We start from the raw sequence: 13,283 nt of genomic DNA, 5'->3' as shown, positions 1-13,283 counted from the left end.
GGTCAGGAAAAAGGATAGAAAAGGAGGTCCCGAGTCAAGTCAACAAGTCTCAAACCAGAGCTGAGCCAAGACTTCCTAGATCTTAAGGTGGGAACTAAGTGCGTTCTCACACCTATGGCTCATTTACTCTGGTTTGAATCAGTTGATGAGTTTATAAACTTGTAGTTTTTCCATATGGTTTGGTTTCTTTTTCACACGGAGAAAAATCCAACTGAGTCTGAATGCATCACTACAACCCACGTGAGAAGTTCGGTCTGCTTATTGGCCAGATGTGTCTGGGGAGGAGCAACAAAAGCAAATACAGGAAGAAGGTGCTGTGTTGTGGACTAGTGGAGAATTTACGTTTTATTTCTTGACTAATTGCTAGCTGTACAGACCTCCGCGCATCTATATTTACCTCGCCACATTCAGAAGAAAAAACATATGTATCTACTGGAAGTTTTTTACCTCAAACGTGGAACGTACACCTGGTAGTTTGTTTGGATTCAGGTCACGTTGAAACCATAAACTTACAGCTCTGGAGTTCATTTGGACCTGCGCTGAGACCCTTTGGAGGTTGTGGTCTTGGTTGTTTTGGACCACACCCAAGTGTGATTACCGTGTTCATATCTGCACAAATGAACCACACCAAGGGGGAAAACTAATCGAGTTTGACTAAACACTGCAGGTGTGCAAACAAAGAAAGTCGAGTAAGAACAGCAAAAATACAATAATACAAAAGTCGGATCAAGAATTCCCAAGTCCTTAGTTGACATCTAACACAAAGATATGCCAGCCAAAGTAAGATCAGCAAGTCAAATGTCAAGAATGGCATTTTCCAGAAGAAGAAAGCCAAAGTGAAGTCAGAGACTTTGGGTTTGGTGTCAACAAGCTATCAAATAAAACGGCATGTTCAGAAATCAGACAAAAATCTTGAGAATATAGCTGATTTTCCAATGATGGAAAATGCAAAACACAAAATGATTGGATTATTACTTTATACATGTATACTTTATACACTTTATACTTATACATCAAGAGAAAGAGCAAGAGAAAGTGCAAACCCACGTTGGTAAAGCCGAGTCTTTTTGTGACTGTGTCGTGTGCATACCTCTGCTAAAGTATAAATATACGCTGGATTTATAAAGCTTAATTTGCTTTTATGTATTACATTTCCTTAAATTTTGGTTTTGGACTACTTTTTGGAAAAAAAACAAACATGATCTGTAGAGATGTCTTGAATTCTGGGTAATCCTGATACTTCTTGCAATTTTATAAACTATTGATTAAAAATAAAAATAGCTGACCAATTAGTTGATATTGAAGATAATGATTATCAGCCATAATCTCTCCTTTATCTAAAAACAAACAAAAAAACCCAGGATAAGATCATTCATTTATTTTCTCAGTGTAATTCCACTTATCTCAAGAATTTCCTCGAGGCACATCATATCTAACAAGAGCTGACCTGCAGCTTTTGGAATGTGATGACTTAAACTGGGAAAAAATATTATCCAACCTCACTCTTTTATGACTGTTAAATCACACAAGAGGTTGTTATTTTTGTGTCTTCACATTCTTCACTCCTCATGACCAGACAGAGAGATTTTCCTCCCCTCAAGGAGAATTCTGCTGCTAATGACAGTTTGTGTTTTAACTGCAGAAAGCTACTCACCGACTCAGATGGGCTTGCACCGGTCAGGGGGGCGTAAGCCACCCGGTACTGCTGAACCTGGCCCGTGGCTGGCTCCCAGCGCACATTCAGGGTGTTGGGGGTGGGATTGTACACCTTGATATTCCTGGGTGGCATGCGTGGAACTGCAAACGGGAGAGAGGTGAAGAGAACGTGAAGTTAAGAACAAGGGAGAGGTGTTAGTTTTCCTCACTTAGCAACACAAAATCAAAACTAAGGGCTTGTTCCAAGTACATCTTACTTTATTGCCTAAAACTAACGGGACAACTAATGGATTTAGAAGAGATTACATTCCTTGAAATGTGAGTGTCAGTAAGTGAAGAGCGGAACAGAACAGGGAGGATTGGATCCTTGGTTTAAGTTTAGAGTTAAAAAGCAATGAACTTTTTCAAAACATTCTTCAAGCAGCTCAGAAATGCAGTGAACTTCAAATTATTGTATTCTGTTAGAAGTGCAAATGAAACACACTCATCTATATTCACTTCTTTTCAACAGGCAGATGTTATAGTTTGGGCTTTGGTCTCTGAGTTTCATCTTTATGTTTCTTGTAGTTTTTTTTTTATGTCGCAGGTACGTCAGCATCTTTCCTTTTCCATTGTCTCAAGTGGCTTTAAAACCCAGTTGGAACTTTTTACTCTTATTTTGCAAACTGAAACTAATAAGCAGAAACCTCTAGTCCCAGCCCCCTCAATACTGCCTTTTTCTGTTGTAGGTAGGTGTGAAGGGGAAAATCACACTACGCTGTGCAGAAATGTACTCTATGCCTTTACTTAAATGTAAGTAGTTAATCTGGATTTTTGTTTTTGTGAATTTCTGTGTATGTAAACAGCAACAGATTTGTAATTTCCTCCATATTTATCAAAAACAGGCTGCATGTAATGCCCAACTTGATTCCGTTTAACTGCAAACTGATAGCACACTGATGCCTGATGCAGATGTCCGCTCCTCCATGAGTCTGTTTCTGCCAGAGGTTTTTTCTTCCCACTGTTGCCTCATAGGCAGTCATCCGATTGTTGGGCTTTCTCTCTATTATTGCAGGGTGTTTACCTTACAATGTAAAGCACTCTTAGGTGACTGTTGTTGTGATTTAGTACTATATAAATAAAACTGAACTGAACCAATGAGGTTGAAGTGGTTGAACAAAGTGGTTGAAGACCTGGTGCCTGCCTTTGAAGCAACCGCTTCAAAGGCAACGAGCTCATAGTTCATTGTACACAATCACAATAATTTTGGTCGGGCTGTGGTCTCCAACCAACTTTAGCATTAGCAAACTGAAAAATGATCAGTTGAAGTCAAAGTTACGTTTAAAGTGTTTTCCGACTAGAAACTGAAACCCTTCATTGGGCTTTCAGACCTGCTGGTTTATGGCTAACTTTAGCGGTTAGTCTGTTTGTGTTATTGTGTGACTGTGGTGTTCTAACTAAACTAAAATAAACATGTCACAAAGGGCTGTAAGACTATAACTTATGTGGTGAAATGCTCTGAAGCGTAGCCTTTACATAATCAAACAAGATAATAACAATTGGATCGTTTAAGTTATTTGAATCATTTCTAAATTCTGTTAATCGCGTTTTAATTTGTGTTTATTTTTAGAATGTGATTTACTTTGTTGGTAAAACTGGTTCAATACAACAAAAAATGTCTTTTATGAAGAAAGAATCTGTAATCCAAGAATTAATATCATTGTGAAACTACGGGATTGAAATGATATGCTGAGTGCAGCACAAATCTGCAGGACAGTCAGTTTACAATGTCTATGTGTAGAGAGAGAAGTAGCACAGATTTGGATTTATGCAAAAGCCTCTTTTAAACCAAACCAGATGTGTGTATCCCCCGGTATCTTGAGCTCTAGCCAGTAAAAGGAAAACTAGATGCCTCCTCCTCGATAAGGTAAAAACCTCCAGAGTGAAACCTTCACAGTCATTGTTTTCTGTAAAGTCTGTCATCCAGGGACAAAATTACTCTGTCCTTCAGAGAGATTATGTAATCTGTAACATTTAATTTGCTGTTTCTGTCCAGACCAAACATGACAAATTTCTCCAGGGAGCAAAACAGTAAAACTGGACCAACACTGGTAATAAAACTTCATTAAAACACCTGGAGTCCCAGGCTTCTACCGTTCTACCTTTAAAAGCTGGAGAGCAGTCAAATGCTGGAAGTGGAAGCTAAATTGGCTAGTCATTCATATGTAAATTAGGTTGTTACCTGGGAATTCTGGAGGGAGGGGAGTGGGGGTGTGTGGATGAGGGGGTGGGGGAGCTGCTAAAAGCTGTGAACTTCCCTTTTGTGTTTCATCTTGATGCATTCTCAATCATCCAGGGAAATAAATCTCCAAAAGTCACCAACTTGGAGTGTTTCAGTTTGCCATCTTAGGGAGAAATCAACACACATGGGTGTAGGTCCTTTGTTGATTGATGCCACAATGGACCATTGATCAGTCGTCCATTGTGGCATCAATCAGACCACTGGTATAATAAAAGCATAATCACAACTGATAAGTTCGCTGCAATTTCCAGTGTGTGGGGATCATTTGTCACCAACTATGGAAATAACAATTTATCTTATTTCTTAGGTGTTTTCAACCTCTGCTGCCACGCTGACGGCGTATGCAGCCAAACGGAAGAAGACAGTCTATATTCTTAGCAGCATGCACAGCGTGGTTCAGACTGATAACACTACCAAAAGGAAGCCAAACACTGTCACCCTTTACAACAAAACAAAGTGTGGCGTGGATGTGATGGATGCCAGGATTGTGAGTGATTGCTGAAAATGTTGTAATGTACTCACTCACTTTTTATTATTATTTGTAAATATGTGTACAAATGGTTGGTTTTTTGTACTGTTTTCATCAATAAATCTCAGCAACAAAGGACCTACACCCATGTGTGTTGATTTCTCCCTAAGATGGCAAACTGAAACACTCCAAGTTGGTGACTTTTGGAGATTTATTTCCCTGGATGATTGAGAATGCATCAAGATGAAACACAAAAGGGAAGTTCACAGCTTTTAGCAGCTCCCCCACCCCCTCATCCACACACCCCCACTCCCCTCCCTCCAGAATTCCCAGGTAACAACCTATTTTACATATGAATGACTAGCCAATTTAGCTTCCACTTCCAGCATTTGACTGCTCTCCGGCTTTTAAAGGTAGAAACGCAAAATGATGGCTCCGCGGGGGTTTAAGTATTAATGTCACCCTCAGGCTCATATTCTCTGATAGTGACTCACTCTGAGGTCCGATGTGTCACTGCTGCTGCTGTGATAGAGAGGTGGTGTCATGTTTCAACACGCAGATGCTACTGGTTCGCTTATTGCAGCAGCCAGCACGTCTGTATAAAGTGCTTGATATGTAAATGATCGGAGGACTTAAACAACCCTTCCAAACTGTCACATTTTTAGTCCTTGCTGTCTCATATTTCAGCTTTAACAAACAAAAAAAGTCCAACCGGGTATTTGTGGATCGGTTTCTGGGAATCCAACCCGTAAAACAAAAGGAGCGTCGCCTACCTGAACCTGAGTCACCAACTTCTGCCTGCCATAACCAGTATGTGTGTGTGACAGCTAACCATAATAACCCAACCGCGGAGGGATGGTAAGGGAAAAATATTCCAAGATTTCAACACGACACCATTTCTAAGCAATGAAACGGCGAATGAAACACCATGTACACCGAAAATTAGACAAGGGTTGTGCAAACACCCCCCCACCTAAAACTATCCTGACAGGACAGAAAATATTCAGTTCCAGTTTGGCTGCTGGACCCGTCTGTGGAATTGTTTCCATGCCTCACTCCAGTGGCATCACATGTCAAAACCCCAGGATGCATTTCTGCTGACAGAGCGTGGCATGCCGTGTGGGCAGAAACAAACCCAAGGAACCCAACAGGACATCAAACCACAGAGATGCAGACAAACCAGCAGTTCTGCAAATGCTTGGAGGACTGAGTCTGGGAGGACAGATTCTTCAAACGGTAGTTTTAGAGTTGTTTTCTTCATTGCTATCATTCACTTTCTTCAGCTTCTCTTATGTTCCATCCAATCCTCCAGAGGTAGGAGGTGTGTGTGTGGCGGGTGGGGGTCTGATTTAAAGGTTCTGGCAAATTCTGCAGATTGCAGTACCTTTTCCACGAAGGTTTACCTGGAAGATAGGGTTTCTCTATAAAGTTAATGTATCTGGTGTCAAACTTTAAAAAGAAGCTGTAATTTGTGTGAGTTGAGGGGGTTCATGTTCACTGCAGGCCAGCAAACACACTAAACCTGTGTCTTGGTTGCATTAGAGTGGAGACATAATAAGATGATGATATTATCCTTTATTTATCTCAGCAAAGGCATGAATGTTCTGTTTCTACTTAAGGTTTACTGACAACTCTCCATTAAAACCACGACCTCTGGCCTTTGTTTGCTGCTGGTGATAGATTTAATCTTGTTCAAGTGAAGCTCAGACTTCATCGCTTGTGCAGATTCTCAACAGGTCAAAGTTGCACCTTCAAAGCTCGACTCATTCGCTTCTGACCTGTGGCTCAGATCAGTTTTCTGCGATCAATTTACAAACCAACATTTGCTGATGCTGACATTTTTAAGCAACTTTTTTTCCTCTTCAAGGAAGAGCATTTCTTTATCCAGACCATTGAGATACCGACAGCAGTTATAAAGTGCCCCTACTGTGCTCATTTACAGCCTCATAATTTTTAGTATTTAGTTACAAAAATGTGCAGCAGCACCTGTTTAAAATCATTCTGGAACATTTATATTTTCTCTCGTCTCTTCCAGGCCGCCCCGAAAAGTTTTAAAGCCTGCTCTGACTGACGTGTCTGTCAAACAGCAACATCTGGAGCTGCAGCACTGCCACTTTGAATGACATCTGTTCTGTTTCTTAGTAGTGTGTAATGTTTACTGCAGATAATTCAAAAATCTGATCACAGGCAGGGCGGCAGTGCACCTGTAAATGCTCTCGTTCTGACAACTTACGTGTCTTTCCCTTGTCTGACTGGCGGAGACCTTCTCCTTCGGGGTAAACTGGGACCACGGTCACAGTGTAGGGAGTGTCTGATAGCAGGTTCCTTAGGATGGTGTTGGTGGTGCCGCCGGACACCTGCTCCTGTTCGTACACAGAAACACAGCTGTCAGTCAAAAGAAAGCAGAAGTGGCGGATCTGAGGAGGATCATTCTGGCACTGATTCTGCAGTAATCATCCACAGAAACAGGAAAATTAGACTTTGGTGAAAAACTAGCTGGACCCCTTGTACAGAACATGCAGAGTGATGAGAAACATGACACTGGTTGAATCAGAAACAGCATTAAAAGCAAATGCCGAAGTGTAGGTGGGCTACAAGGCAGCTTGCAGATTTGGGCAAGTTAAAGCAGATTAAATAATTCCTGATATGCAGAAAAAGGCATCTGATGAGCTGATGTGAATCTGCTTTGCCTGTCTGAGCTAATGTCCAGTTTTCCTTTGTGACACATGACAGGACAGGAAGTCAGTTTGATCTCTAACCATGTCCTCAGCGCCTCCGGACGCGGGCACGTAGAAGATGCGGTACTGCCGGACGTTGCCCTCCGCCGGTTCCCAGCGCACCTTCAGGGAGCTGGTGGTGGGATCAGTGACCTGGAGGTTCTTCACTCCGCCCAGAGCCTCTGTGAGCACAACATGGTGGTTACATTTCAGACCAGTTTCCTCGAGTGTCAAATGTCACAGAGAAGCAACATCTGCTGAGTTTCATATACCTCTTTAGCTAAACCTCCTGCAACTGCCATGTTGGTTCTTGATATATTAAAGCTGAGTGTTCTCCTCTGGCCAGTATATCTACTCTTACAGAGTAGTTTTGGTTTGGGATGTTTGTCTTCTCTACACTAAACTTCTGGTGTTCAAAGCACCCAAAAAATCTAAAAATTACACTTGAAAGAGTCTTTTTTTTTTTTTCAGAAATCATTATCCAGTTATTTAAAAAAAATCTAAAACGTATCTGTGAAAGGTTTTATAAAGGAACTACTTTCTTTCTTTCATCTTTATCCACCTCCCAAAAAGGTGTGCAGCCAGCTTACATTACAGCGCACCTTTAAGGTTTGCATCCTGTCATGACCATAAGGCTCTTTTTATGGATAGATTCATAATTTCTACTGCAAAATATAGTTGGTGAGTGTAGTTTTGTGGAAAAAAGTAACTCCTGTATCAAGTCTGTGGATTTTTGAGTCGCAGCCTCGTGAATCCCAGAAAGAGAATTTGATGCACTCACTGGTCTTCCCGTTCTCCGATGCTCGTTTTCCCTCCGTGTCGGGGTAAATGGGAACCAGTGTCACTTTGTACTCAGTATCTGGACGCAGCTCTCTCAGCACTGTGTTGGTCGTAATCCCAGACACCTGAGTCTGTGAAGGGAAAATTAATAAGCAAATATCAGCCACGGATGGGTGACTTTAATGGAATTTATTTATCTCACTAGCTGGAGGTGAGAAAATGATCTCAGATTTTGAATCGAGGCAAGGATTAAGCCTTCTGCTCTTGTCTGTGTTTGGCTGTTTCAGCTGTAACTCAGCTTCCTGGTCATCTCACTAACAGATGTTTGGGGCCAGTCATTGTCTCCATTTCTGGTTTTAGACACTTCTTCTTCACATGGGTGCCTTTGAACATTTTTATTAGTCAGGTTTCTTTCTTATTTTTATCCTCTTTGGCCACCTCACTCCGAGATGTAGAGGTCAGCACAGCTGGATTAACAGGAAGTGAACAGGCTCCCTGATGATCAGCTCTTCTCTGTCTCCACTTACTCATTTGTTTAAATTTTCCCAGAACTCTTGAAATCAGCTCACACGTAGCGTGAGAATGAAACTAGCATCATTTATTCTAGTACTGTAAAAATTAAAAACCCCAAACAGAAACACGCACTTCGACGGTTTTACGGGTTTGGATAAACTAACTTGAACTGTTTGCTCACGTCAGCTCGTCGCAGTCTCTCATTCTCTGCTAATGTTCTAGGCATCAACTCGCAAACAAAGACGCTATAAAACTATAGAAGAATTAAGTGATTAGCGGCACATAAAATATCCTGTGGCGTTTTAATTTGTGCTCCCAGTGAGAATTCTGATTGTGTTTTCTGTGTCATGAAAGGAAGATGCTATAAGGCTTTGATGCACTCGTGTGCTCCCGAGAAAAGTCTGAACTCAGCTGAATTTAGTCAAATTTGATTCATCTTTCATCATAACAGGTTTGACATTTATAACAGAAATAATTGAAAAACCTGCAGCTGCTAACATTTATGAAAACCGGACCTGCCTTCTTTGATAGGATTATGAGGTCAGTAAAAGCTTACCACGCTCTCCTGTCCTCCAGCGGCGGGGACGTAGATGATCTGGTACTGTCTGACGTCGCCCTCAGCCGGGTCCCAGCGGACCCTCAGTGAGTTGACGGTGGGGTCGGTCACCTGGAGATTCTTCACTCCGCCCAGAGCCTCTGAAACAGACGGGACACATCACAGCCTGACACGATGCGGGCGGGTGGAGTTCACCTCATCAGGACAGACCAGATGTTCCAAAGCCGGGGAGGCTGTCAGTCACAGAGGAGTCTTCTTTCCTTCCTGTGCCTGTCTAAACTTTCTGGTATTCCATAAAGAAACCCTATTAAACTGTTTTTTAGACATTAAAGAATTCCTCCAATAAAAAAAAAGTTTAAATAACTGCTGCAAATAACCCTTAGCGTTTGTTTTATCCTGCAGGGTGCTCCAGATGGATGCGTTTGCCACATCAGGAGTGTCCAGATGTGTCAGACTCAGGGAGGTTGCCTAAACTTTCTGGCATTCATTTGCAAGCCACAAGCGTTCATATAAACAGGGACTATTTTCTTGCTGTCTGGCTGAAAACATCAGACCTTTAAGGTGGTTTTTCTCATGATTTGACTGCAAACCTTACATTGCTGGCAGGTTTTCCACACAGCTAGTAAAAATGATGGTTTAAAAAAAGGACATTATTGGAAAGAACACTTAAATAAAAGCACTTTTAGTTGGTGGTGTGTGCTATGAGTCAGCTTACTCTTCATGACTCTGGCTGTAAGTGTCAGATGGTTCTGGTAATGCAGGACAGATAGAAATCGAAGGAAGTACCTCAAGCTTATCTGTAAAGACTTTCTGCTAGAAAGCATCAATCAAGTTTTCTATTGTTTTTAAAGAGCAAAAAGAGCAAAAACAGCTTCAATCTCACGGTGAGGCCAACACCATTTATGTGTGGTCAAAACATCGACCTCTAGTGATACAACAAGAAAAGATTTTTAACAGAAGACAAAATAAACTTCTGAGAAATGCAGAAGATGATGATCGCATATTTGACAAAACTGTCATCTGTCTTCACTGGCTGTGATTCATTTGGTCTTACTGTGTAGTGAAAAGTGTGGTAAACCCACAAAAACAGAGGAAAAACTCATATATGATGATGGGAAACCCAGTGTGTCAGTCCAAAGACACGACACAGGCGATGTAGTGGAGATGTTACTTATGGAGAGATGGGCAGCAGTAGCATATTGTTTTACTTTTCATTCATTTTCTGTTTTTTTCTGTCTCTGTAAAAATGACCTCCCCGGTGTCTGTGAGTGTTTCCGTCATGTGCTGCGCTGTAATAAAAAAAAAGTTCAAATACAGACAAAGATCCCGTAAATAAATAAGTCTTGCAAACAATAGCACGAAAAGAATCAATTTTATAGATGCAATAAAACACGCGTTCTTTGGAGAGGGCTCTCGAACGCACCATCAGGGACAGATTATCAAAGCAGTCCAAACTAATAACTGCATAACCGCTGCTGGATGGTGAATATGAAAACATGTGGGATCGCTGGGGAAATACTCAGAAAGGGCGGGGCCTAAGTGGAAATGGCTAATAAAAAAAACTGCCTTTTGATTCTCATGCCATCAACGGTTGCCCAGGTGGACAGGCCAAAACCTTCCTACGGTGCAATAAACGTCTGTAAGTGTGTTTTATGTTGATGTAGTGGTTCCATGTTGGTGCAAAGAAATGTCATGTGATTTCCTCTGCAATCGAATTTCCCCACATCTGTCTAAAACGACAGAAATCCTGAAACGTCTATAAAAATTGGATGTAGTGACATCACCCATTGGTTGTGAAGTCCTGTTCAGAAGCCTCGAGGTCATCATTTCCTCCAGGTCTGACTGTGACGTGCTCACTGCCTGCAAACACTGCTAACACTGAGGATTTAAAATGCCAGGACTAAAACCTTCAGGTAATGCCATCTTTTACACACTCTGTGGTTTAAGAAAATCCCACTGTTCCTTTTTGGTCCTGTCTGTCTGTCTGTCTGAAACAAGATTTGGTCATCTGACTCTTTGGAGCAACGCACACATGCCTCCAGGAATCTAAAAAATGCTGCTCCCCTTTGTGAAAACCCTGAGTGATCCACTCACTTGTCTTTCCCTTCTCCTCCTGCCTTATGCCCTCCACGTCTGGGTAGACTGGAACGACCGCCACCTTGTACGCGGTGTCAGGGTCCAGGTTCCTCAGGATGGTGGTGGTGGTGCCACCAGACACCTCCTCCTGTTCAACAAAGTGCCAAAGCCTTCATTAGCAGATTACCTGATTACTATTACTTTTACTGGGTATTTGAACCAAGATAAGACCCTGAAATTGGTCCATAAAACAGTTTGTTTGTTTTGTACCATGCGTTCTTCTCCTCCTGGTTGGGGCGTGTAGAAGACCTTGTAGGTCCGGACGTTGCCCACTGCTGGATCCCAGCGCACTGTCAAAGTGTTGATGGTTGGGTCGATCACCTTCAAGTTCTTTACTCCACCCAAAGGATCTGAGAAGGAGGAAAAGGCACTTAGCGCTTACATGGTATCTAAAATATCCCTGAATATTTCCTACCTGCATCCAGCCCTAGGGACTCAAATATTTTTAGATTTAAACTTGAATTGTCTTTAGATTATTCCCAACATCAAATCAAGTTCATGCTTGATTCTTGAAAGAAGCTGAGCAAGAAAAACGCTGTTTAACTCTGAGAACTGTGATTTCTATAAAGGGTCATTAGGACTCCAGCTATGCCTGATTTAAATTTGCTGGATTGTACCTTCAGTGTGGCCTCCTTTTCCATCTCTAGACACTGGTGCCATTCATAAATCACTGCCTGACTCTGATGTCCAGGTTCACTGCTGTCGTTGAGAGCATTACAAAGACCCAGAAACCTAACAGCAGCCTTTCAGGCCACAGCGTCCAAGCCTGAAGTCGGTGCATGCGCTCAAGATTTAGCATTAGTCGTTTCTGAACATTCCCCTTCCATTAAATTCAGGTGAATGCTGCCATGAAGGGAAAATCAGGTTAATGTAAATGCAATGACTGCTGCTTTTTAATGGTGGAATTTAACACAGGCTATGTCGGTGATAAATCTGATATAAGTCTGTGATTTGTATGTGATATATGTGTGTGATATATCGGGTTTAGTATTCAACGCTGGCACAAAAAGAAAATGCCCACTTGGGTTTAACAGCCTGACTAAGCTGCCATTATTTTAGTGTTTCCATTTAGCCTTGGATGTTAAAGAAACTTTGTTAACCATCTGAAGTACTTTCATTATTTAGGATGATTTCAAGTAAACTGCTGGCTTTCCCACAAAAACCATCTGACAGAAATCTTCAGTTTTATATTTATGTCTCTGTTTTTCTCTCGTCACTTCATATTTTAACATTTCAGAGTTTCCAACTGTAATCAGACATCTTCATTAGGTCTTGGGTCCATGTAGATGTAGCAGCTCATTATTTTTCCAAATAAGACAAAAAACCGAGTAAAATTACTTCAAACCACAAGTTTTAGCTGTAAATCAGTCAGCAGGACTCACTTGTCTTCCCATTTTCGGACATGGACTTTCCCTCCATCTCGGGGTAGACGGGCACCACGGTGACAGTGTACTCTGTGTTTGGATCCAGGTTCTTGAGCACCGTGCTGGTGGCGGTTCCAGGAACCGAGTCCTGAGTTGGGGGGAGGAAGAAACGACTTTGAACTGGATGAACTCCTTGATCTGGAGAACAAATGAGTGCTTTGGCAGCCGCAGACAGATTCTCAGAATGAGCAATGTCACCGTTTAATGTTTTCTTGGACGCAGCTTCACTCAGTATCAGGAACAGTTAAGACTCGGAGATAAAGATGGATTTCTGCACAGGGCTACCACTTTAAAGGCTGTCCTGGGACAGGATGGAGCTTCAGATAGAAAAAATGAGAGCAAGTCTTCCTTTGCATGCACTCCTTCAGACCTCTGCTGCACTTTCAAAATTCTACTTCTTCTTTGTCCATTTAATCTAATTTTCCTAAAATGTGCCAACACGCTGAGATAATGAAATAAAACAAATCAAATCATCTTATTTTACGACATCTTCTGACATAACCTTTGGGGTAATGAAACTAAACAAGATATCACCACAACTTCACAGAAAACAGTCAAACTTTCTCCTGACTCAATAGATCTCATTTCTCTGTCAAATGTTTTCCATTATTTGCAAGAAAACATCTTTTTTTTTTAAAAAGGCAACAACATCATCTGGTGGTTTTCATCTTTTGATATCGTGATCTTACAACTTTTCCCAAGACAAGAACGCTCTGGTGTGTAACTGCCTTGGAAACGACCTCACACCGCT

General features: G+C 41.6%; 1 protein-coding gene across 1 annotated transcript in view; it reads right to left on the bottom strand.

The window, feature by feature from the left end:
• Positions 1 to 13,283, bottom strand: part of col12a1b (collagen, type XII, alpha 1b) — a 150,831-nt gene that overhangs the window by 58,891 nt on the left and 78,657 nt on the right. Inside the window, exons 39-46 of the mRNA XM_085372145.1 lie at positions 12,491 to 12,620; positions 11,319 to 11,458; positions 11,067 to 11,196; positions 8,973 to 9,112; positions 7,905 to 8,034; positions 7,166 to 7,305; positions 6,640 to 6,769; positions 1,655 to 1,797 (exon numbers count right to left, since the gene is read on the bottom strand). Coding sequence (XP_085228271.1) covers positions 1,655 to 1,797; positions 6,640 to 6,769; positions 7,166 to 7,305; positions 7,905 to 8,034; positions 8,973 to 9,112; positions 11,067 to 11,196; positions 11,319 to 11,458; positions 12,491 to 12,620 — 1,083 coding nt within the window. The remainder of the gene's footprint in view (positions 1 to 1,654; positions 1,798 to 6,639; positions 6,770 to 7,165; positions 7,306 to 7,904; positions 8,035 to 8,972; positions 9,113 to 11,066; positions 11,197 to 11,318; positions 11,459 to 12,490; positions 12,621 to 13,283) is intronic.

Source organism: Diplotaxodon limnothrissa, linkage group LG15 (genome assembly GCF_057381915.1).
Source record: "Diplotaxodon limnothrissa isolate DT_005_m linkage group LG15, D_limnothrissa_male_GT1.1, whole genome shotgun sequence".
NCBI classification, from domain to species: Eukaryota; Metazoa; Chordata; class Actinopteri; order Cichliformes; family Cichlidae; genus Diplotaxodon; species Diplotaxodon limnothrissa.
Note: the sequence above shows the minus strand (reverse complement) of the source record. Positions and strands in the feature narration are given on the sequence as shown.